The sequence below is a fragment of the Glandiceps talaboti genome, chromosome 9, assembly GCF_964340395.1.
Source record: "Glandiceps talaboti chromosome 9, keGlaTala1.1, whole genome shotgun sequence".
Classification (NCBI taxonomy): Eukaryota; Metazoa; Hemichordata; class Enteropneusta; family Spengelidae; genus Glandiceps; species Glandiceps talaboti.
Window position 1 is genome coordinate 6,971,761 of NC_135557.1, and position 24,629 is coordinate 6,996,389.

General features: G+C 35.0%; 1 protein-coding gene across 1 annotated transcript; it reads right to left on the reverse strand.

Annotated features, from left to right (window-relative positions):
• Positions 1 to 822: 822 nt before the first annotated feature.
• On the reverse strand, positions 823 to 24,539 carry LOC144440222 (intraflagellar transport protein 46 homolog). The gene is made up of 8 exons (XM_078129538.1): positions 24,438 to 24,539; positions 20,135 to 20,240; positions 19,230 to 19,333; positions 7,232 to 7,407; positions 6,104 to 6,272; positions 5,657 to 5,904; positions 5,115 to 5,328; positions 823 to 3,386 (listed from the first exon to the last, which is right to left on the reverse strand). Exons 1-8 carry the CDS (start codon positions 24,465 to 24,467, stop codon positions 3,276 to 3,278), a joined length of 1,158 nt encoding a protein of 385 aa, XP_077985664.1. The 5' UTR covers positions 24,468 to 24,539; the 3' UTR covers positions 823 to 3,275.
• Positions 24,540 to 24,629: the final 90 nt, after the last annotated feature.

The window sequence follows — 24,629 nt, forward strand, 5'->3', positions numbered from 1 at the left end:
CTGCACCTGGAAACCAAAATCTTAAAGTGGACTTGCTGTTACTTTGTTCAAGTACCCCGACTAAATTTTTTTAAATTTCCAGAAATAAAATCAGGGTTACCACACAATTTGTTTTGGAACTCTACGGGCAAATACAAGAGAATTGGTTTCCTTGAGTGGACTAGGATCATGCTTGCATATGGCAAAAGAGATGTTATGGGGATATTGGTATAATAAATAAAAATTAAATAAACATTTTCCTCTCAAAATAGTCCACACTTTATTAATACATACCAGTTGGCCCTTTCATGCATGAGACTTTATAGTGTTTTCGGATTCTTTCCACAACAGTTGTTTCCCTTTATTATGAGAACAGCAGCTAATAAACAGTCCTTTGTACAATTAACTGTGAGGGCGCTATTCTTCATATCTGTGTGACATGGGGTATTTTTACCTTTGCTATGTTATTAGTACGTGTGCATGAAGGACTGCATGGTGTGTGTGCGTGTGCATATATAACTTTACACTGATGTTCTGTGTATAAATAATCGTGAACAATACAATTCTGACCCAAATATTTCGAAAAGACTGAACTCTCCAGTTCTGTCAAAGAAATCTAGTTCTGCTATATATATATTATATATATATATATATATATATATATATATATATACTACTGAATGGCTAGACTTGATTAGTTTATATAAGACTATTTCCTAACTTCACTCCTACTATTTTGAAATACTTGGTCAAAGTGAATTTTACATCTGATTTGCTCTGTTATTTGTAGACAAATAGATTTAGATTCATTCATTTACTCTAACTTAATAGTGACATAGACAACTTTACATATATGTCTTTGTTTATTGTAGTTTTATTGCAACAGATGTTTACATGATACTATTCACCAGACATGATTATTAACACAATTTTAGAGTTCAATCACTTTAAGGGCAAATGGTCTTCAATAAAGAGGATACTATGACTGTTGAGTATAATTCATTTCCAATGTTTATCTTCAACAGCTTGTTCACCAAGTGTACTCATGTGTGAATATTATCATCTCACTTATCTGGTAAGGGGAAGGAATTCCTTCTTACCATAAGCTAGACGATGAATGTTTAAAAGGGAGAGATAGGTGTGGTAGAACAATTAATAGCTTATGTGTACTCACAGTGCTGATAACAGCTGTAGGGAAGAAATGGCATCAATTTAAGTACATCTTAGACTGTGGAGGGATAATGTAGTATAATGATAAAAAATAGTAGTTTTTATATAGTGCTTTCCCACTTTGTGCTCAAAGTGCTTTACAGTTGTTACCCATGTCACGGATCTATATATAGAATAACAATGGCTCTTTTATACTTCCTCAACTCTGTGGGAAGGATACAACCCATTGCAGCCTCTATAAGCGCATAGGATTAAAGCACATTGCAATTTGCATCTGACCAGGTCCCTAATTATACAGCTGGGTTGACTATGGTACAAACATGGTTCAAATCTTGTCCAATGATTTTAGATATTCAGAAACAATTGCAACACTGGGGCTCTAACCAGCAACTTACAGATTCCAAGCAGAGTATTTGCCCATCATGACTTCAAAGTACATGTAAGTATCGTTTGTATTGAACATAAAAGTCTAACACATATCTTAATTTGCATATATTCCTCCTCTACCCTGTGGTTTCCGTATTTGTAATTGTAGAACAATAAAAGCAGTCGGCGATGTGTGTTATTTTTATTCATAAATAGTTTACATAAATTAATATTTGGGCAATAATTGATAACTACATGTATATAAAATGTTTTGGTGAATAGAACCATGTATATATGATATTTTATTTACATCATAGTAAAGTAACTAAACAAACTGGTATCATTACTGATTCACAGCAGGCACTCTCTAAATCAGATCTTAATATTTTGCTTTATCAGCAAATTTGTGGGTAACATTGTAACAAAGACCGCACTGTTCAGAACATCTTACCATTTCAGAGTTATAAAAAAGATTTCAAAGTTTACAAAATACAAACGGGAAAGCATTTAAAGATATTTACACGACATGACATTCAAGAGCAGCAGCTGTATGTAGTTTTCACCAAAAAATATATTACATTCATAATATTTTAAGCGTACATCAACCAGATCATATTCTAAGCATACGTCCGCAAGTAAATCTTACAAATAATTTATATGGAAGTCTTTGGTGGAAAAATTAAGTCAAATATTTCCAAAAGTTACAAAGCATCTCCATTTTTGAATATGTTTAACATTGCCTATATATGTTATCCAACTGTCAATATGCAAATAGGGGTAAGAGTTCATTTTGCACCCTCCTCCACCACAGTGTTGAGTTTGACTATATTTTGTCATTATTTTATTCAGAAAATAAAACAAAATGTAACAAAAAGCTGCTAACTCAGGTTTAGGTTTGTTAGTTGGTGTGGTTTATAGGGCAATAAATGTGGGGTTTTCTTTCCACTTTTGACATTATTGAGAATAAATGGTGGGAGGTAAAAAGGAACTCTTTCCTCTTTGAAAAATATGATCAACTTTGCTTAATATTTTATCCAGCTGCAAATATGCAAATTGGTATCATTAGTATGCAAGTCTACAGGTGTTTTTTCTAAGTAGGTGACCGAACGCTAGATCACTGAAGGAGAATCCTACAAATCAGGTATTTTTTTAGGATATAGCAAGACTATTATGACATCAATTTTTACTGAAGGGGTATATGGTATCAATTCTTAGGTGCATGTCGGATGTTTACAGAGAATTTAAATACAAAAAATGTGTTTGTGACTAGTATTGTTTTGTGCTTTTGTCCCAAACTTTGTTTTCATCGTAGTAGGAACAATTTCCAATACAACAAGGAACTTAGGATATGACATAGAAGACACAACATTGCTCATTAGTAGCTTAGCTGGTTCATATGAAAAACTCAATGCTATTGAATGAATTACACATTCGATACAGAAGATAAAGCAATATTTTGGATTGGCAGATGCTGCTTTTTGAGGTCAATTCACAATTCTGTCAGTGGCCAGATTAAGAATTGTGATATGTAGATGAAACAATATCACTGATTGGTGGAAATGTGGCTGGATAGGACAACTTCATTGGTTAGTGCCAGTCATGTGACAGGTCACAGTATATATCATTAGTCCATTGGTTAATGTTCATCATGTGACTTGTAACTGTTCAAATCTGTCTATTCCATTGGTTAATGCCAATCATGTGACTTGTCACAGTCCAAATCTGTGTATTCCATTGGTTAATGCCAATCATGTGACAGTTTACAGTACAAATCTGTCAGGTTCTTCTGTTGATTGATTGATTGATGCACCACTAGGTTTACCTTTGAGTGCATTATCTAATTTGTTTTCTGCTGCAAGGCTTCTGAAATGCTGTGAAAACAAACAAAAATTAGTGTTAATACATTACATACCCAGAGTAACTTGACTATTTGTGTGCCAGGGTTGTTTTGCTACATTTTGCATGCCAGTAGAGTAGTTTTGCTACATTTTACATGCCAGAGTTGTTTTGCTACATTTTACATGCCAGAGTTGTTTTGCTACATTTTGTATGCCAGAAGTTGTTTTGCTACATATTGCATGCCAGAGTTGTTTTTGCTACATTATGCATGCCACAGTTGTTTTTGCTACATTTTGTTGTTTTGCTACATTTTATTGACTGCTGCATTCACAGCTTGTGATTTTAAAGTGGAGATATCAGATGAGGATTGGGTATTTATTTTAGATTTTTAATTTATAAAACAATTTCATCATGGCTTCCTACTTAGAAATGAATAGTGAAACAACATATGCCAAGTCCTTGTTTGTGACGCAATAAATTGCAAAAGGTTAATAAATAATATGTTTGTTATTTTTCGTACAACAACAAACTTTTGTACACATTTTTTTGTTTATCTTTTTGCAATGTATTGAGTCACAAACAGATTTTGTCTAGGTTGTTTCACATTGAACTTCTAAGTAGGAAGCCATGATAAAATTGTTTTATAAATTAAAAATTAAACGTAAATACCAAATCCTCATCCAATATCCATATAACTATGTAATATCATTTTTTCCTCAAGTGGTGTGCCCTCTCGATCTTGTTACGTCTCTTTTGAAAAATGACTCAATGGAGATAACATAGTTGTGTATGTCATTGGTTCTTCAGTGCTCAGCATATGACTTTCTTTCTTTAGTCAACCAATAAAAGTGCATTGACCTAGTTGCATTATTTCAAAGCATTTAAAATCACTGAGCCAGAAAACACTAGTGGTACATGCAGGGTTTGTCGTAACTACTGTTCAACTCGTAGTGACAGGGTTTCGTAAGTCACTAGTATTTTCTCTAAGCTGAACGAAGAAACATATTTAAAGTGGCCATATGGATGAGAATTTTGTATTTATTTTGGATTTTTATTTGATAAAATAGCTTCACTATGTTTTTCTACTTGAAAAAATAATGTCTATGTTCATAACTCAATAAACTGCAAAACGCTAAACACTTTTTCTATCTTTTTGCAATGTATTGAGTTATGAACATGGACTTGGTATATGCTCTTTCGCAAAACGCTAAACAATGTATAAAATGTTTGTTATTGTACGTACAATAACAAACTTTTTACACTTTTTCTATCTTTTTGCAATGTATTGAGTTATGAACATGGACTTGGTATATGCTCTTTCGCATTATTTTTTCAAGTATAAAAACAAAGTGAATTTGTTTTATCAAATAAAAATCCAAGATAAATACCAAATTGTTATCCATATGGCCACTTCAAGAATAGAATCTAATGATATGCACAAGCCAAATTATTGTCATTGAACAGAAAATATTTGATAACATAACCTGGTTCTTCTACGTCATGACAACCCATGTCTACGTCAGTTGTTTTGTGATGAATACCATAATTTTACCAGTGCCAGTAATACCATATAAAAATCAGGGAAAGTGATGTCATCAATTTTGAACATGCTGACTCATACTTCAAACACAGCAGAACCAGTGATGTAGACACGCACTGTTGTGACAAAGACGCACGTTGTGGTGATGTAGAAAGACCAGAGTATAAATTCCATATTTTTGGCTTATGCATGGTATAATATCTAATTGTAGACAACTTACTTGTGAATTCTTGAACTCCGAATAAAGTGTGAATAGGACATGAAGACTTTGTATTTTATTTTTATAAATAGGGATATCTAAGATAGCACAGATCATATCAACATATTCAGACAAACTGCAATCCAACTCAGCTGTTGGCAGACCAACTTTATTCAACAGATCTTCAAATTCTGGTGGCCATTCCTGCATCAAATCATCGATGTCTGGCATGGTCCTGAAACAAAATATTCAACAATAAATCATCGATGTCTGGCATGGTCCTGAAACAAAATATTCAACAATAAATCATCGATGTTTGGCATGGTCCTGAAACAAAATATTCAACAATAAATCATCGATGTCTGGCATGGTCCTGAAACAAAATACTCAACAGTACATGTAAATCTAGAAATTTTATATTCACGTCAATGATAATCAACATCCAAATACACCCTTTTAACTTATACTGCATTAGTAGGACGTGGTTTTGATGGCCTATGTACTTCACTCAATATGTTACCCTAAGTTACTGGTTATAATCAATAAATGACACCTTAACTTACTTGTTGTAGTGTACAGTAGGAGGTGGTTTTGACCGATGTAGTTCACTTATACTATCTATCCAGTTCTGTATTGATTTAGGATTCTTGTCGGCTTCTTCTATACTTCGTACTTGGACGGACTTTGTTGTGGTTTGTTTGGAGATTGCTCTCAACTGAAGATCTAACACTGTTGGATCTGACTGCTTCGCACATGGTTCATCCAAAACAGATAACCCAAGGGTACTGGGTTTACCATCTGGTCTGTTAACCTATCAAATTACAGGACCAGGTAAGAAAATAAAATTAGTCAAAATATGAACATGTCTAACTGACTTTTCATTTAAGAGTTTTTTTTTGTTTTGTTTTTTAACACAGGTGGACGTGAGACAATTGTGTACTTCACGTTTGACACATGGTGAATAGACAAGAAAAATCTTTAGAATACATGGAAATACAATTAATCCTCACCTTGATAAAGGCATCGATGTCACCAACTGCTGGAATGAAATCAGGAATGAAGGGTTTAAGTTTGTGTTCTAGTTCTATGGTTTGTGGTGTATATCGTGTGATATACTGGAACAATTCCTTGATATCAGGGGCAACCGGTAGATGTTCATAGTCTGCTGGGTCATAGGCGCTGAAAAAAATGAAGTACAGGGGTTAAATTAAGGTGAGATTTAAAAAGAAACAAAGTCTTTAAAAGATTCAAATATAATATGCTATGATTTCACTTTAACCATAGTCTTGTACAAGTTGTAGTAAGACCATGGATCTGCATGTTTGGTGGTTGCTGAGTAAGTTGAAATAGGGCTTAAAATTAACATTTTTTTACGGTAATCCCAATGAGCTACCAATTTCAGAAATTAGTAGCCCAAAGGATGTGACAATAGTTCTATATTCCTGAACTGAAAACAGAGTTCCTCTATTGGAAATATGTGTCTTACTAAAAATACTTTTATGTCTATAAATCTTCTATCCTTTAAATCATCACATAATCAGTGGTAGCCTGAGTGGGCTACCTGCTGCAAATTTTGGTAGCCCCATGTCAAGAATTGGTAGTCTGTGGAGTCAAGACTTAGTCTGTTAATTCAAGCCCTGTGAAAGGTTATGAGTACCTCTCGCTGGTTGTAACTAGTGTTTTCAGTGGTTACCTGAGTCACTTTTAAAGGTGATGAGTACCTCTCGCTGGTTGTAACTAGTGTTTTCAGTGGTTACCTGAGTCACTTTTAAAGGTGATGAGTACCTCTCACTGGTTGTAACTAGTGTTTTCAGTGGTTACCTGAGTCACTTTTAAAGGTGATGAGTACCTCTCACTGGTTGTAACTAGTGTTTTCAGTGGTTACCTGAGTTACTTTTAAAGGTGATGAGTACCTCTCGCTGGTTGTAACTAGTGTTTTCAGTGGTTACCTGAGCCACTTTTAAAGGTGATGAGTACCTCTCGCTGGTTGTAACTAGTGTTTTCAGTGGTTACCTGAGTTATTTTTTTAAATAAGCAGGTTAGCCCGATGCTATAACACCATGTGTTTGTCTTCACGGTATTTCTAATAAAAGAACTTGGAATAAATAACCTTATTGTAATTCAAACTTCCACCTTACCCTTCAACAGTTCCTCCATGTTCATCATCATCATCATCGTCGTCGTCGTCATCATCATCATCTCCAGAAGAATCTGATGCATCATCGTCATCATCATCATCGTCATCATCATCATCATCGTCATCTTTGTAATGGGTCGGCTGTAGTTCTTTCAATTGACCGGGCTGGCCTATGGGCTGTTGTAAATACACATGGATTGTATATACAATTAGTAGAACATAAATGAACAATGTTAGTACTACAGTAAAAGGCTAAACATTGTGCAGGGGTTAGTAGTATTACTGTTTTTTACTTCAAACCTTAAACTAAATACTAATTTGGGATTTGCTTCCAAGAATTTCTGTTTTGACTCTGTGAGTAGAAATATTCATATACATGTAAGTAAGTATGAACTCAGAGTCAATGATGTGAATATTCATTCTCGAATTTCACGTACAAATTAATAACAATTTTTTTTTCACATCTTTTAGCTTTCTTGCATTGTATTGAGTTACAAACACAGATGTGTCTATGTTGTTTCAAAATATTTTTTTTCAAGTAGGAAGCCATGATAAAACTCTCTAGTTTCATATCAAATCATAAACTGAAAATCAAAAGTTAATACTAAATCCTCATCAATATGGTCACTTTAAAAAGCCAATGAGATAAGTCTACAAGTTATTACTTTGTTGCACAAACATTAATCTGGATGTCAACATGGTTTCTAACTAAATCATGTGAGTGGAGGTGTAAATGGTAACGATACTGTATAGGAACTAGACTATGTGAGTGGAGGTGTAAATGGTAACGATACTGTATAGAAACTAGACTGTGAGTGGAGTTGTAAATGGTAACGATACTGTATAGGAACTAGACTATGTGAGTGGAGGTGTAAATGGTAACGATACTGTATAGGAACTAGACTATGTGAGTGGAGGTGTAAATGGTAACGATACTGTATATATGTAGGAACTAGACTATGTGAGTGGAGGTGTAAATGGTAACGATACTGTATAGGAAATAGACTGTGAGTGGAGGTGTAAATGGTAATGATACTGTATAGGAACTAGACTACATGTGAGTGGAGGTGTAAATGGTAACGATACTGTATAGGAACTAGACTATGTGAGTGGAGGTGTAAATATGGTAATGATACTGTATAGGAACTAGACTATGTGAGTGGAGGTGTAAATGGTAATGATACTGTATAGGAACTAGACTATGTGAGTGGAGGTGTAAATGGTAATGATACTGTATAGGAACTAGACTATGTGAGTGGAGGTGTAAATGGTAACGATACTGCATAGGAACTAGACTATGTGAGTGGAGGTGTAAATGGTAACAATACTGCATAGGAACTAGACTATGTGAGTGGATGTGTAAATGGTAACGATACTGTACAGGAACTAGACTATGTGAGTGGTGTAAATGTTAACGATACTGCATAGGAACTAGACTATGTGAGTGGAGGTGTAAATGGTAACAATACTGCATAGGAACTAGACTATGTGAGTGGAGGTGTAAATGGTAACGATACTGTATAGGAACTAGACTATGTGAGTGGAGGTGTAAATGGTAACGATACTGTATATATGTAGGAACTAGACTATGTGAGTGGAGGTGTAAATGGTAATGATACTGTATAGGAACTAGACTATGTGAGTGGAGGTGTAAATGGTAATGATACTGTATAGGAACTAGACTATATGAGTGGAGGTGTAAATGGTAACGATATTGTATAGGAACTAGACTATGTGAGTGGAGGTGTAAATGGTAATGATACTGTATAGGAACTAGACTATGTGAGTGGAGGTGTAAATGGTAACGATACTATATAGGAACTAGAACATGTGAGTGGAGGTGTAAATGGTAACGATACTGTATAGGAACTAGACTATGTGAGTGGAGGTGTAAATGGTAACGATACTGTATAGAAACTAGACTATGTGAGTGGAGGTGTAAATGGTAATGATACTGCATAGGAACTAGACTATGTGAGTGGAGGTGTAAATGGTAACGATACTGTATAGGAACTAGACTATGTGAGTGGAGGTGTAAATGGTAACGATACTGTATAGGAACTAGACTATGTGAGTGGAGGTGTAAATGGTAATGATACTGCATAGGAACTAGACTATGTGAGTGGAGGTGTAAATGGTAACGATACCGTACAGGAACTAGACTATGTGAGTGGAGGTGTAAATGGTAACGATACCGTACAGGAACTAGACTATGTGAGTGGAGGTGTAAATGGTAATGATACTGTATAGGAACTAGACTATGTGAGTGGAGGTGTAAATGGTAATGATACTGTATAGAAACTAGACTGTGAGTGGAGGTGTAAATGGTAATGATACTGTATAGGAACTAGACTATGTGAGTGGAGGTGTAAATGGTAACGATACTGTATAGGAACTAGACTATGTGAGTGGAGGTGTAAATGGTAACGATACTGCATAGGAACTAGACTAGGTGAGTGGAGGTGTAAATGGTAACGATACTGTATAGAAACTAGACTATGTGAGTGGAGGTGTAAATGGTAACGATACTGTATATATGTAGGAACTAGACTATGTGAGTGGAGGTGTAAATGGTAACGATACTGTATAGGAAATAGACTGTGAGTGGAGGTGTAAATGGTAATGATACTGTATAGGAACTAGACTACATGTGAGTGGAGGTGTAAATGGTAACGATACTGTATAGGAACTAGACTATGTGAGTGGAGGTGTAAATATGGTAATGATACTGTATAGGAACTAGACTATGTGAGTGGAGGTGTAAATGGTAATGATACTGTATAGGAACTAGACTATGTGAGTGGAGGTGTAAATGGTAATGATACTGTATAGGAACTAGACTATGTGAGTGGAGGTGTAAATGGTAACGATACTGCATAGGAACTAGACTATGTGAGTGGAGGTGTAAATGGTAACAATACTGCATAGGAACTATAGACTGTGAGTGGAGGTGTAAATGGTAACGATACTGTATAGGAACTAGACTATGTGAGTGGAGGTGTAAATGGTAATGATACTGTATAGAAACTAGACTATGTGAGTGGAGGTGTAAATGGTAACGATACTGTATAGGAACTAGACTATATGAGTGGAGGTGTAAATGGTAACGATATTGTATAGGAACTAGACTATGTGAGTGGAGGTGTAAATGGTAATGATACTGTATAGGAACTAGACTATGTGAGTGGAGGTGTAAATGGTAACGATACTATATAGGAACTAGAACATGTGAGTGGAGGTGTAAATGGTAACGATACTGTATAGGAACTAGACTATGTGAGTGGAGGTGTAAATGGTAACGATACTGTATAAGAACTAGACTGTGAGTGGAGGTGCAAATGGTAATGATACTGTATAGGAACAAGACTGTGAGTGGAGGTGTAAATGGTAACATTACTGTATAGGAACTAGACTATGTGAGTGGAGGTGTAAATGGTAACGATACTGTATAGGAACTAGACTATGTGAGTGGAGGTGTAAATGGTAACGATACTGTATAGGAACTAGACTGTGAGTGGAGGTGTAAATGGTAATGATACTGTATAGGAACTATACTATGTGAGTGGAGGTGTAAATGGTAACGATGCTGTATAGGAACTAGACTATGTGAGTGAAGGTGTAAATGGTAACGATGCTGTATAAGAACTAGACTATGTGAGTGGATTTGTAAATGGTAACGATACTGTATAGGAACTAGACTATGTGAGTGGAGGTGTAAATGGTAACGATGCTGTATAGGAACTAGACTATGTGAGTGGATTTGTAAATGGTAACGATACTGTATAGGAACTAGACTATGTGAGTGGAAAAATGTGACATAACTTTATAAAGTGACTTTAAAATCTTTAGTGAAAGAGAATGTTATAGACATTACAATAAGAGATGACAGTGAGTCATACAACCATGCCAGACTAAAAACACATGCATGTTCACACTAGAGGCTAGTAGTACTACATATGAACACACTCTACATATGAATTACACTTACAGCTACAGACACAAGTATTCTAAATAAAGACTTGCTAGAAACATGTCTGTCTGTCTGTCTGTCTGTCTGTCTGTCTCTCTCTCTCTCTCTCTCTCTCTCTCTCTCTCCCCTCATGCCAACACTAATCTTTCCATCCCTCTTCCTCCTTGTTTCTCTTGTCCCTCCCTCTTTCTTGTTCTCAACCACCCTCAACCCTCTCTTACATGTACATGTACCCCACTCACACAGGACCCTATTTCAAAACCATCTCCCTCACATTTCAATCCCTACTCATTCTCTTCATTTCTCCTGCCCTCTACTCTCTTTGATCTTCTCAACCACCCTCTCCTCAGTCCAAACCCTCTCTGACCCCCCACTTATCCCATCCTCTATTTCAAACCTCCTTCTCTCTCACTACTCCTTTCCTCCTCCCCCCCCCCCCCATTCTGATTTTTTCACTGTACATAGTAGAAAGAACACAGCAGAGCTAGAGATGACAAGGTGAGGCACATTAAAGATGGCAATAAGGAAAGCATAGACTTGATAGATATTATAATTACAAAATTCTTCAGATTATTTCACATGATTTACAAAACAATATATTCACAGTAAAATTTCACAATGTAAAGATGATTATGGTTAGCAAATGGTCTGTCTTGGAAGTTTGGTGATCTCTGTCTTCAAACTTAAAAGGCAATTGTTGTTATCAACATATTTAGTTATCTGTTTTGGAAATAAAAGTTAGAGAGTAGAATGACAGCCTAACATGACAGGTATGTAATGACAGCCTAACATGACAGGTATGTAATTACAGCCTAACATGACAGGTGTGTAATGACAGCCTAACATGACAGGTGTGTAATGACAGCCTAACATGACAGGTATGTAATTACAGCCTAACATGACAGGTATGTAATGACAGCCTAACATGACAGGTATGTAATGACAGCCTAACATGACAGGTATGTAATGACAGCCTAACATGACAGGTATGTAATTACAGCCTAACATGACAGGTATGTAATGACAGCCTAACATGACAGGTATGTAATGACAGCCTAACATGACAGGTATGTAATTACAGCCTAACATGACAGGTGTGTAATGACAGCCTAACATGACAGGTGTGTAATGACAGCCTAACATGACAGGTATGTAATTACAGCCTAACATGACAGGTGTGTAATTACAGCCTAACGTGACAGGTGTGTAATGACAACCTAACATGACAGGTATGTAATTACAGCCTAACATGACAGGTATGTAATGACAGCCTAACATGACAGGTTTGTAATGACAGCCTAACATGACAGGTGTGTAATGACAGCCTAAATGACAGGTGTGTAATGACAGCCTAACATGACAGGTATGTAATTACAACCTAACATGACAGGTATGTAATTACAACCTAACATGACAGGTGTGTAATTACAGCGTAAAATGACAGGTATGTAATGACAGCCTAACATGACAGGTGTGTAATGACAGCCTAACATGACAGGTGTGTAATTACAGCGTAAAATGACAGGTGTGTAATTACAGCCTAACATGACAGGTGTGTAATGACAGCCTAAATGACAGGTATGTAATTACAGCCTAACATAACAGGTATGTAATGACAGCCTAACATGACAGGTGTGTAATGACAGCCTAATATGACAGGTATGTAATGACAGCCTAACATGACAGGTGTGTAATTACAGCGTAACATGACAGGTGTGTAATGACAGCCTAACATGACAGGTGTGTAATGACAGCCTAACATGACAGCCTAACATGACAGGTGTGTAATTACAGCGTAACATGACAGGTGTGTAATGACAGCCTAACATGACAGGTGTGTAATGACAGCCTAACATGACAGGTATGTAATGACAGCTAAAATGACAGGTATGTAATCACAGCCTAACATGACAGGTATGTATTGTACAGCATGCAATCATTCATATCATGCCAAGCTGATAATATGCTGTACTGTACAGTACCTTGATCTTTTGCCTTGGTTTAAGAGTCTGAAGAGATAGTAGATAGGGACAATGAAAGCACAATGGATTATTTCCAAGTAGACATCAAAAGTACAATGATAAACAAGTCAAAGTTGATGTAATATATGCAGAATCATTAGAATGTGTACATGTACAGTTTGTATACATGTATTTAACTGTATGTGTATGCACTTACATTGTACATGTGCAAATGCATTTATGTGATGTCCCTTGTTCTGACACTTTGGTAACAAGAAGCTCAGAGCTAAGATTTTTTTCTTCTTAAAATGAGATTTCAAATAAACTTAAAATCAATCAAATTGTTAACATCTGACAATCCCTGACACTGCTGAATCACATCCTGGCTAATGAGCTTGTTGTTGTATTCAAGTGTACATCATGTACATTTTGTACATGATATACAAGTGTACATGTAGGTATGTGATACATGTACATATGCAAATGTATGTACAACTATCTGTACATGATGATACACAACAGTCTGTATATGATGATATACAAGTGTACATGTACATGTATGTACATTATAATATGGTGTCTATCCATGATATACAAGTGTCTATACATGGTATACAAGTGACATACAAGTATATGTGCATGATATATATATATGTGCATGATATATACATTGTAAGTGTATGTATATGATATACAAGTGTATGTATATGATATACAAGTGTATGTGCATGATATACAAGTGTATGTATATGATATATAAGTGAATGTATATGATATATAAGTGTATGTATATGATATATAAGTGAATGTATATGATATACAAGTGTATGTATATGATATATAAGTGTATGTACATGATATATAAGTGAATGTATATGATATACAAGTGTATGTGCATGATATACAAGTGTATGTATATGATATACAAGTGTATGTGCATGATATATAAGTGTATGTATATGATATACAAGTGTATGTATATGATATATAAGTGAATGTATATGATATATAAGTGAATGTATATGATATACAAGTGTATGTATATGATATACAAGTGTATGTACATGATATACAAGTGTATGTACATGATATACAAGTGTATGTGCATGATATATAAGTGTATGTGATATACAAGTGTATGTACATGATATACAAGTGTATGTACATGATATACAAGTGTATGTACATGATATACAAGTACAAGAATCTGTACATGATATACAAGTGTTTGTACATGATATGAAAGTGCATGATATAGGAGTAACAAAACACACACAAGATGAAATGTTATCAGTTGGCACACTGTGAAAGGAACAGAAAGAAAGCACAGCTAGACAGTAAGTGAATATCCCTATATAACAAAAACTAGGTTGATGTAAAGAGATATGAACTCTACTATTAAATAATCAGTAATTTACTAACTGAAGCTACATATCTACTGACACATGAGTCACTCCACAATAATTGTTCTATGTGAACTAAGCCTGGTTATCTACCAGATCACAATTTTTACACAATTTTTATATCGGTACTGCTGTCTGGATGACAGTCTTTTGGAAGAAAATATCTCTCATCCAGGTCTAAATTTTATATCGTTCTATCTCTGATGCAACGTGGGGCAACTGAAGATTAGGGATAACACATATTTGTACACGTAACCAGTCCAGAACCTTCGTAACACCTGTTGTACATGTATAACATTAACAATTATTTTGTAAAGCCTTCAGTGATTGGCTTAGATCATGTCATGTTGTATGGAATAGTGACCTACAGTGACCTTAATTTGCATAGAGCATGCACTTGTCGTGTTCTATTTTCTGTAGGGCACTTTCCTGATAGCATGGGAGTTCTACTGGGGATTTGTTTAGATTACATTGAAAAAATTTGTGCCTGAGAATATTTGAGCACTATAATAAATGTCATACTACCCTTCTTGTTAAGTGGCAACCCAACTACATTTCCCAACGTTTTCAGCCATGGGGAAATAGTTACTGCATATAAATAGACTTGAGGTAAGAGATCTCTACTCATGCCCTAATACATGTTAGCCGGGCAATGATTGTATTGTATTACAGTCTTTCTATTTATGCTTGTTTTTTGAAATATGTTAGGTTCAACAAAACATGACATGACAAACTTCGTTAATTTGGTTTTTTCAACACTGTAGGTTTTGTGTTTTCCGTAATCTTCAGTCTTATTTGTAACATTATTGTCGAATGCCTCACTTTTTTTTTTACACTAACACAGCAAACACTAAACTTTACAAAGATCAAAGTTTTCACTCTCACAGGAAATAGAATAAAATAAACTACACAACAAGACAGGGTTCTCCCTTCACTTGTTACCACTGGTTGGTACCTATTAAAAATTAAAACTGTCTATATGGATAAGGATTGGGTATTTATTTTTGCATTTTTAATTTATAAAACAATTTTAAATTATCACGGCTTCCTACTTGAAAATCAATGTGAAACAAATAATACCAAGTCCTTACATGTAACTCAATAAATTGCAAAAGATTAATAAATGTGTAAAATGTTTGTTATTGTACGTATAAAACAAACTTCTACACATCTTCAGTATTTTGCAACATACTGAGTTACAGACACAGACTTTGTCAATGTTTTTTTCCACATGGATTTTTCAGGTAGGAAGCCATGATAAACTTATTTTATAAATTAAAAATCCAAAGTAAATAAACAACCTTCATTCTTATGGCCAATTTAACAGTCAGAAAAGGTATCAAAAACTTTACAAACATGTAACATGTAGTTGATTTCTTTTGACACTAATTTTTAAATTTACATAACATGATCAGATCATGTCATGAATATTAATAACCAACCAGTACTTGTTTTAGTAGGGAGAACTCTAAGAACGATATACTACACATGTACACGTATACAGCTCATTGCAAGTTAGATTTCACTGGCTGTGTTTGATGCAACGACACTGAAACCAATAAGAAACGACACATGCCCTACTCTAAACATAGCATAACCATAATATCTTGTTACATTTTACCTTAATAGAATAAACCATTCAAACATAGTGCAACTAGACACAGACACACCGACACCAATGTTTTGCTGTCTGCATTTGATATCAGTATAGTGGCAAGTTACTATTGCATGTTAATTTAATGTAGATACAATGTTGCAAGATACTGTTTTCATTCAATCTTTATCTAAAGTGTAGCAGTTTCTTTGTTGCTTCTGCATTGTTGTATCAAACAGAGCCAGTGAACACTAACTTGCAATGTGCTGTATACATATTTACAAATATATATTGTAGTAGTAGTAGTAGTGGAAAAACTGGTAACTTTAATTCACACTTTCAGTAGTGACATTATGGGATATTACTACCAGGAAACTGTGAGGTTGAGAAGAAGAATCGGTCTACACATCTACTAAAAGTCACATACTGGTACAATTGAGAGTAATCTACTGTAATCACACTGCACACATCAAGTGATAAGGTCAGTGCTTGGACAGAGTATAATTTCCATTTTTGTCAGGAATCTCTTAAACCTGAGTGATTTTGTTCCTTCTTTAAAATTAAAGTCACTCTTTATAAACATCATTATCCAAGAATGTACAGTACAGCTCAAGAACTTTACCAATCACAGGCTATATGTGCCTCTGTCCTAAAATTAAGCTAATTCAATGCTAGCACTGGTCTCACATTTATGCCTCACCAGCATGTGTGAGTAACTGGAAGGGTCAATGCCTTCACCAGCACTGGTGTGAGCACTATTATGATAAAATAAGTCTAGCTCTGTGCAACAACTGGTCTGGCACTTACAAATGTACTCCTCATCAGAATGTGTTATGTTAGCAACTGGAAGGAGTAATGACTGTACCAGCACTACAATGTATGTGATAAAGTAAGGCTAGCTCTGTGCAATTGCTGGACTGGCACTTATCCCTCATCAGTAACTAGAATAGTACTTGCACTGAGCTACATTGTGTACAAGTACATTTGTATGTTAACACCAGACTAAGAATAGTTTATTGTTATCAATATATCATAAGGCTGATAGCGATACTGAGCTGGTACATCTAAACAGATTTCTTGAGCTGTATACTGTATAGTTACGGTAGTGTGTAGAGAAACAAACCAATTTATATAACAAAGACTTTCTGAGATTCCTGTACAAAGAAGAAATAATGCAATGACAAATGATTCTGACCTGATCAACATGTGAAAGAATTCTGATCAGTAATATTATTGAAATAAGCACTGATACTTCAAATGCTTAGATCAAAAATACTTCAAATAAAGAAGGCCCATTTGGATTCTGCTTTGCACACTGGCAACAGACACAAACAGGTGAGACGTAAAATTTGGATTTTCTATGCATGCACAAATGTAGTTTCTTGATACTCAAATTGTAAAATGAATGGAGCATGTCACGATATCCATACATGTAGTGATGAGCTTTCTACATGTAAGTGTGACAGAAAAAAATGATGATATATATGTAGCAAATGAAATGTTCACTTTACATGAAATGTGGATTTTCCTTTTCAATATCTGAAGTAACTGATTTAAAAAATTAGCACACTTTTTAAGTAAATGCTAATTTCAAATAGATGCTGATTTTACGCATGTCAGAATTCTTTCATAGTTTTGTCCTACTCTGTACTTTACATTGTGGTGGATCTTTTTATGTTTCAGCTGAGACCCGAACAAAGTACAGAGCAGTGTGCCCTCTAATGATAGCCAAAGTTTGTTGAACATTGTGAGTCAAAATGAGAAAAAACTGGGATTTCTTGTGAGTCATTACATAGTAAGAGATATGGGGAACACCAAATTTTGGTGTGTCACGAGAAATTGTGTGTGTCAGTGGAACGTCAAATTGGTTTAGAGGGCACACTGGTACAGAGTAGCTCAAGGAAATCTGAAGTAACTAAACAGTGGTAAGCCAGAGAGAAATGCAATACACAGCAGCCAGAGTGTAGCACTACAAACTATGTGGACGTGATGTAGAGGAGACAAAATACAAAATTGAAATCTACCTGTGCAGGCTGAATCAATTGATTGATTTGCTCAGACTCCGCCTCTAAAGGCTAGATGGTGATAAAATAAGCAATGAAAAATGCAAGAAATTTTGATTGACTTGCTTTGACTCTGCCTCTTAAAGGCTAAACAGTGATAAATTAACGAATGGAAAAACTTGATGTTTTGATTGACTTGCTTTTGACTCTGCCTCTTAAAGGCTAAAAAGTGATAAATTAATGAATGGAAAAACTTGATGTTTTGATTGACTTGCTTTGACTCCGCCTCTTAAAGGCTAAACAGTGATAAATCAACTCATGGAAAAGAGTACAAGCTTTGACTGACTCAACTTAGACTGATTTGGAAATACAAACAGTCTGATTGACTTGAATGACACTGCCTTAATTCGCAATATGCAGCTAATAAAGCAATGGAAAGAACAAACAACATTTACTTCCGGGGGAAGTTCCCTTCTGTAATTCACTTCAATCAAAGCTACAAACTATCAAATGACTCAATATTTCAATATGTAAAGCAGACATCAGGCTGTATCTTATGAGTTTTACCATTTCCTTATCAGCTCTCATAACCACATACATTCATGCATGATAAATAGAATGTATATATTTCCATGTGCAGAGGGCGCTCTCTTGCGGTATACTGATTATCTTTAATGGAATATATACGTGTAATAAATAATTTTCAAAACATCAGAGTACACACAAACATAGACATGAAAGCAGATACTCTCTCTTTGAAGTCTACTTAACATTTATAAATTTACTTAAATAATTTTTGGGCTATATACAATAAAATCTACTTGTGTTTTATTATACACTATATTTAATATTATGTCAATTTATTCATATTACAAAATCCATCTAAAATTTGCGAAATAATTCAGAACAGGAAACCAAACATTTAAAAAATACACCACTTTTTCATTTTTTATGTGATCCTAGTAAACAGCGCCCTCTATCAGAGCTTGCAGTCAAAATATCTGAGTTTATCAGGTTATGTTTCCTGTACACGTATTGGGTAAAGTTTTATAGTAGTCAGATATGTACCTTGTTTTCCATAGTGCCTGCCTCATATTCATCAATATCGCTGCCCGACATTGAGCCAGGTGGTGAGCTACCTCTTGTGCTTGGCCGCAAACTGCTACTGCGACCTGTATATATGTATAGAACAAATTATTCAGTATGATTTTATATGTTGTGCATTGATGGTCCATCAGAAATATGGGGAGTTGGGTAACGACATAACCTCCATGTACATTTGTACACTGACCATTGTCGGGCTATCAGAAATATGGGGAGGAGGGGGGTGGACGACAACAAAACCTACATTTGTACACTGATCATTGTCAGGTGATGACATAACCTACATGGTACATTGACCATTGTTGGGCCATCAGAAATATGGGGAGTGGGGGTGTGACGACATACATATAACCTACATTTGTACACTGACAACTGTTGGGCCATCAGAAATATGGGAGTGAGGGGAGTGAGACGACATAACAGAAGGCATGTGCTTCAAAATCATTCTACCATCCTTGAGCTTGAGCAATCTAAATGAAAGACAATATCAGAAATATACATGTACTTTCACATGAAGAGAAATATCTGATTCCAATGTACATGTGTGTACAATATATATGTATGTGTTAAAATAAACATGTCAGAGTTTGTTCTAGTGTTGAAGACATGCATATTATTAATTATATGCTGATCACTATCCATACCAATATGCAGATTACCATGGTATTTATATGTAAATTAATATGCAAATTAGTCATCAGCCTTGCAATCTATCCTGGGGAGAAATCAGCACAATGGTCCACAACATCTAAAGAAATGGTGAGATGAGATGAGACGGTTATATATTAAAGTCTTGGATAGCCTCTAGACTAGCTGAAGAGCTACATGTACATGTACATGAACTGTAGTAGTACAAAATAAGTTCCTACCTGGGGCACCTGGTATTCTTGGTGTTGGAGTGTAAGTAGATGCTACTTCTTCTGCGTCAGGAACTTCTAATGATTCGTCGTATGGCTGATTGACAACAAGTTTAGTCTGTCAAAACAAAAGAACATCAGGTCTTCTAATTATACTAACCACAAAGGAAATACAGATCTAGGGAACTGTGAATAAACTGAACAAATATATACATTCTATATCTAGGGAACTGTGAATAAACTGAACAAATATATACACTCTATATCTAGGGGACTCTATTAATAAACTGAACAAACCATACGCTCTATATCTAGGGAACTCTATGAATAAACTGAACAAACCATACACTCTATATCTAGGGGACTCTATGAATAAACTGAACAAACCATACACTCTATATCTAGGGAACTCTATGAATAAACTGAACAAACCATACACTCTATATCTAGGGGACTATATGAATAAACTGAACAAACTAATACTCTATATCTAGGGGACTCTATGAATAAACTGAACAAACCATACACTCTATATCTAGGGGACTATATGAATAAACTGAACAAACTAATACTCTATATCTAGGGGACTCTATGAATAAACTGAACAAACCATACACTCTATATCTAGGGGACTCTATGAATAAACTGAACAAACCATACACTCTATATCTAGGGGACTCTATGAATAAACTGAACAAACCATACACTCTATATCTAGGGGACTCTATGAATAAACTGAACAAACCATACACTCTATATCTAGGGGACTCTATGAATAAACTGAACAAACCATACACTCTATATCTAGGGGACTCTATGAATAAACTGAACAAACCATACACTCTATATCTAGGGGACTCTATGAATAAACTGAACAAACCATACACTCTATATCTAGGGGACTCTATGAATAAACTGAACAAACCATACACTCTATATCTAGGGGACTCTATGAATAAACTGAACAAACCATACATTCTATATCTAGGGGACTCTATGAATAAACTGAACAAACCATACACTCTATATCTAGGGGACTCTACATAAACTGAACAAACCATACACTCTATATCTAGGGAACTCTATGAATAAACTGAACAAACTAATACTCTATATCTAGGGGACTCTATGAATAAACTGAACAAACCATACACTCTATATCTAGGGGACTCTATGAATAAACTGAACAAACCATACACTCTATATCTAGGGGACTCTATGAATAAACTGAACAAACCATACATTCTATATCTAGGGGACTCTATGAATAAACTGAACAAACCATACACTCTATATCTAGGGGACTCTACATAAACTGAACAAACCATACACTCTATATCTAGGGAACTCTATGAATAAACTGAACAAACTAATACTCTATATCTAGGGGACTCTATGAATAAACTGAACAAACCATACACTCTATATCTAGGGAACTCTATGAATAAACTGAACAAACTAATACTCTATATCTAGGGGACTCTATGAATAAACTGAACAAACCATACACTCTATATCTAGGGGACTCTATGAATAAACTGAACAAATATATACATTGTATATCTAGGGGACTATATGAATAAACTGAACAAATATATACATTCTATATCTAGGGGACTCTATGAATAAACTGAACAAACTAATACTCTATATCTAGGGGACTCTATGAATAAACTGAACAAACCATACACTCTATATCTAGGGGACTCTATGAATAAACTTAACAAACCATACACTCTATATCTAGGGGACTCTATGAATAAACTGAACAAACCATACACTCTATATCTAGGGGACTCTATGAATAAACTGAACAAACTAATACTCTATATCTAGGGAACTCTATGAATAAACTGAACAAATATATACACTCTATATCTAGGGGACTCTATGAATAAACTGAACAAACCATACACTCTATATCTAGGGGACTCTATGAATAAACTGAACAAACCATACACTCTATATCTAGGGGACTCTATGAATAAACTGAACAAACCATATCTAGGGGATTCTATGAACAAACTAATACTCTATATCTAGGGGACTCTATGAATAAACTGAACAAACCATACACTCTATATCTAGGGGACTCTATGAATAAACTGAACAAACCATACACTCTATATCTAGGGGACTCTATGAATAAACTGAACAAACCATACATTCTATATCTAGACTCTATGAATAAACTGAACAAATATATACATTCTATATCTAGGGGACTCTATGAATAAACTGAACAAACCATACACTCTTTATCTAGGGGACTCTATGAATAAACTGAACAAACCATACACTCTATATCTAGGGGACTCTATGAATAAACTGAACAAACCATACACTCTATATCTAGGGGACTCTATGAATAAACTGAACAAATATATACATTCTATATCTAGGGGACTCTATGAATAAACTGAACAAACCATACACTCTATATCTAGGGGACTCTACATAAACTGAACAAACCATACACTCTATATCTAGGGGACTCTATGAATAAACTGAACAAACCATACACTCTTTATCTAGGGGACTCTATGAATAAACTGAACAAACCATACACTCTATATCTAGGGGACTCTATGAATAAACTGAACAAACCATACACTCTATATCTAGGGGACTCTATGAATAAACTGAACAAACCATACACTCTTTATCTAGGGGACTCTATGAATAAACTGAACAAACCATACACTCTATATCTAGGGGACTCTATGAATAAACTGAACAAACCATACACTCTTTATCTAGGGGACTCTATGAATAAACTGAACAAACCATACACTCTATATCTAGGGGACTCTATGAATAAACTGAACAAACCATACACTCTATATCTAGGGGACTCTATGAATAAACTGAACAAATATATACATTCTATATCTAGGGGACTCTATGAATAAACTGAACAAACCATACACTCTATATCTAGGGGACTCTATGAATAAACTGAACAAATATATACATTCTATATCTAGGGGACTCTATGAATAAACTGAACAAACCATACACTCTATATCTAGGGGACTCTATGAATAAACTGAACAAACCATACACTCTATATCTAGGGGACTCTACATAAACTGAACAAACCATACACTCTTTATCTGGGGGATTCTATGAATAAACTGAACAAACCATACACTCTATATCTAGGGGATTCTATGAATAAACTGAACAAACCATACACTCTATATCTAGGGGACTCTATGAATAAACTGAACAAACTAATACACTATAGGGGACTCTATGAATAAACTGAACAAACCATACACTCTTTATCTGGGGGATTCTATGAATAAACTGAACAAACTAATACTCTATATCTAGGGGACTCTATGAATAAACTGAACAAACTAATACTCTATATCTAGGGGACTCTATGAATAAACTGAACAAACCATACACTCTTTATCTAGGGGACTCTATGAATAAACTGAACAAACCATACACTCTATATCTAGGGAACTCTATGAATAAACTGAACAAACTAATACTCTATATCTAGGGGACTCTATGAATAAACTGAACAAATATATACATTCTATATCTAGGGGACTCTATGAATAAACTGAACAAACCATACACTCTATATCTAGGGGACTCTATGAATAAGCTGAACAAACCATACACTCTATACCTACATGTAGACTCTATAACGAATATTAATACTATATATATTACCAGTAAATAGACAAGTGACAGGGCAGATACACGTACAAATGTACCTCACTTCATGTATTTTATTGCTATGAGTTTCATAATTATCACACATCATGAGTTAACGATGTCATTGTAATTCGAGACTATATTATACGGATCTTGTCTCTGAGAAAATTAATAAATTTCATGAGGTGGACCTAAAAACAATCCCGTAAATATATCTGCTAACTATTACCAAAATACGCCATTAACGGCGTTTAGTCAAGACGTAAACATGACAACATGGGGTGCACTCAACAGCGATGTGGATATTGATATCACGTACAGCAAAACCTTATCGACACATAATGAACATTTCAACCGTTACTAATGTGAACGCAATAAGAAAAATACTGCTTTTACAGACATATCATACATGTATATTTTTTGTTGTGATCAAAAATGTGTGAACCTTTCGACTTTCTCCAAGTCCAAATAACCGGATCTCGTAAATTTGGGACTCGCGCGAGTCCTGTGAACATATTTACATTTTTCGGTTCAAAAAATAGTTAAACGTGGAATGGTAACACGGTTTTATAAGTGTTAACCAAATACTTCAGTGATATCACGTTTACTTTTGAAAGATATACGAAATTCTGCTTACCTGGCTCTCGTCCTCGTCAAAGTCGGCCATCAGAAGAAACAGAAAATGCTAGGCAATGGAATGCTTTGAAAATACGTGATCTCGCGAGATTAGCCGATACCTCATTTTGACCTAGCAATAGATTCTGCGTCATAATTATATTCCACGAGATGTTGATGCACGCATATGCATATGTGTTATGGATTGCCAGGC

Coding starts and splice junctions, on each gene's coding strand:
- LOC144440222 (XM_078129538.1), bottom strand. CDS start 24,467: ATGGCCGACTTTGACGAGGACGAGAGCCAG. Junction 6,273..7,231: donor CATGGAGGAACTGTTGAAGG/GTAAGGTGGAAG, acceptor CATTTTTTTCAG/CGCCTATGACCCAGCAGACT. Junction 5,329..5,656: donor CCTACTGTACACTACAACAA/GTAAGTTAAGGT, acceptor ATTTTGTTTCAG/GACCATGCCAGACATCGATG.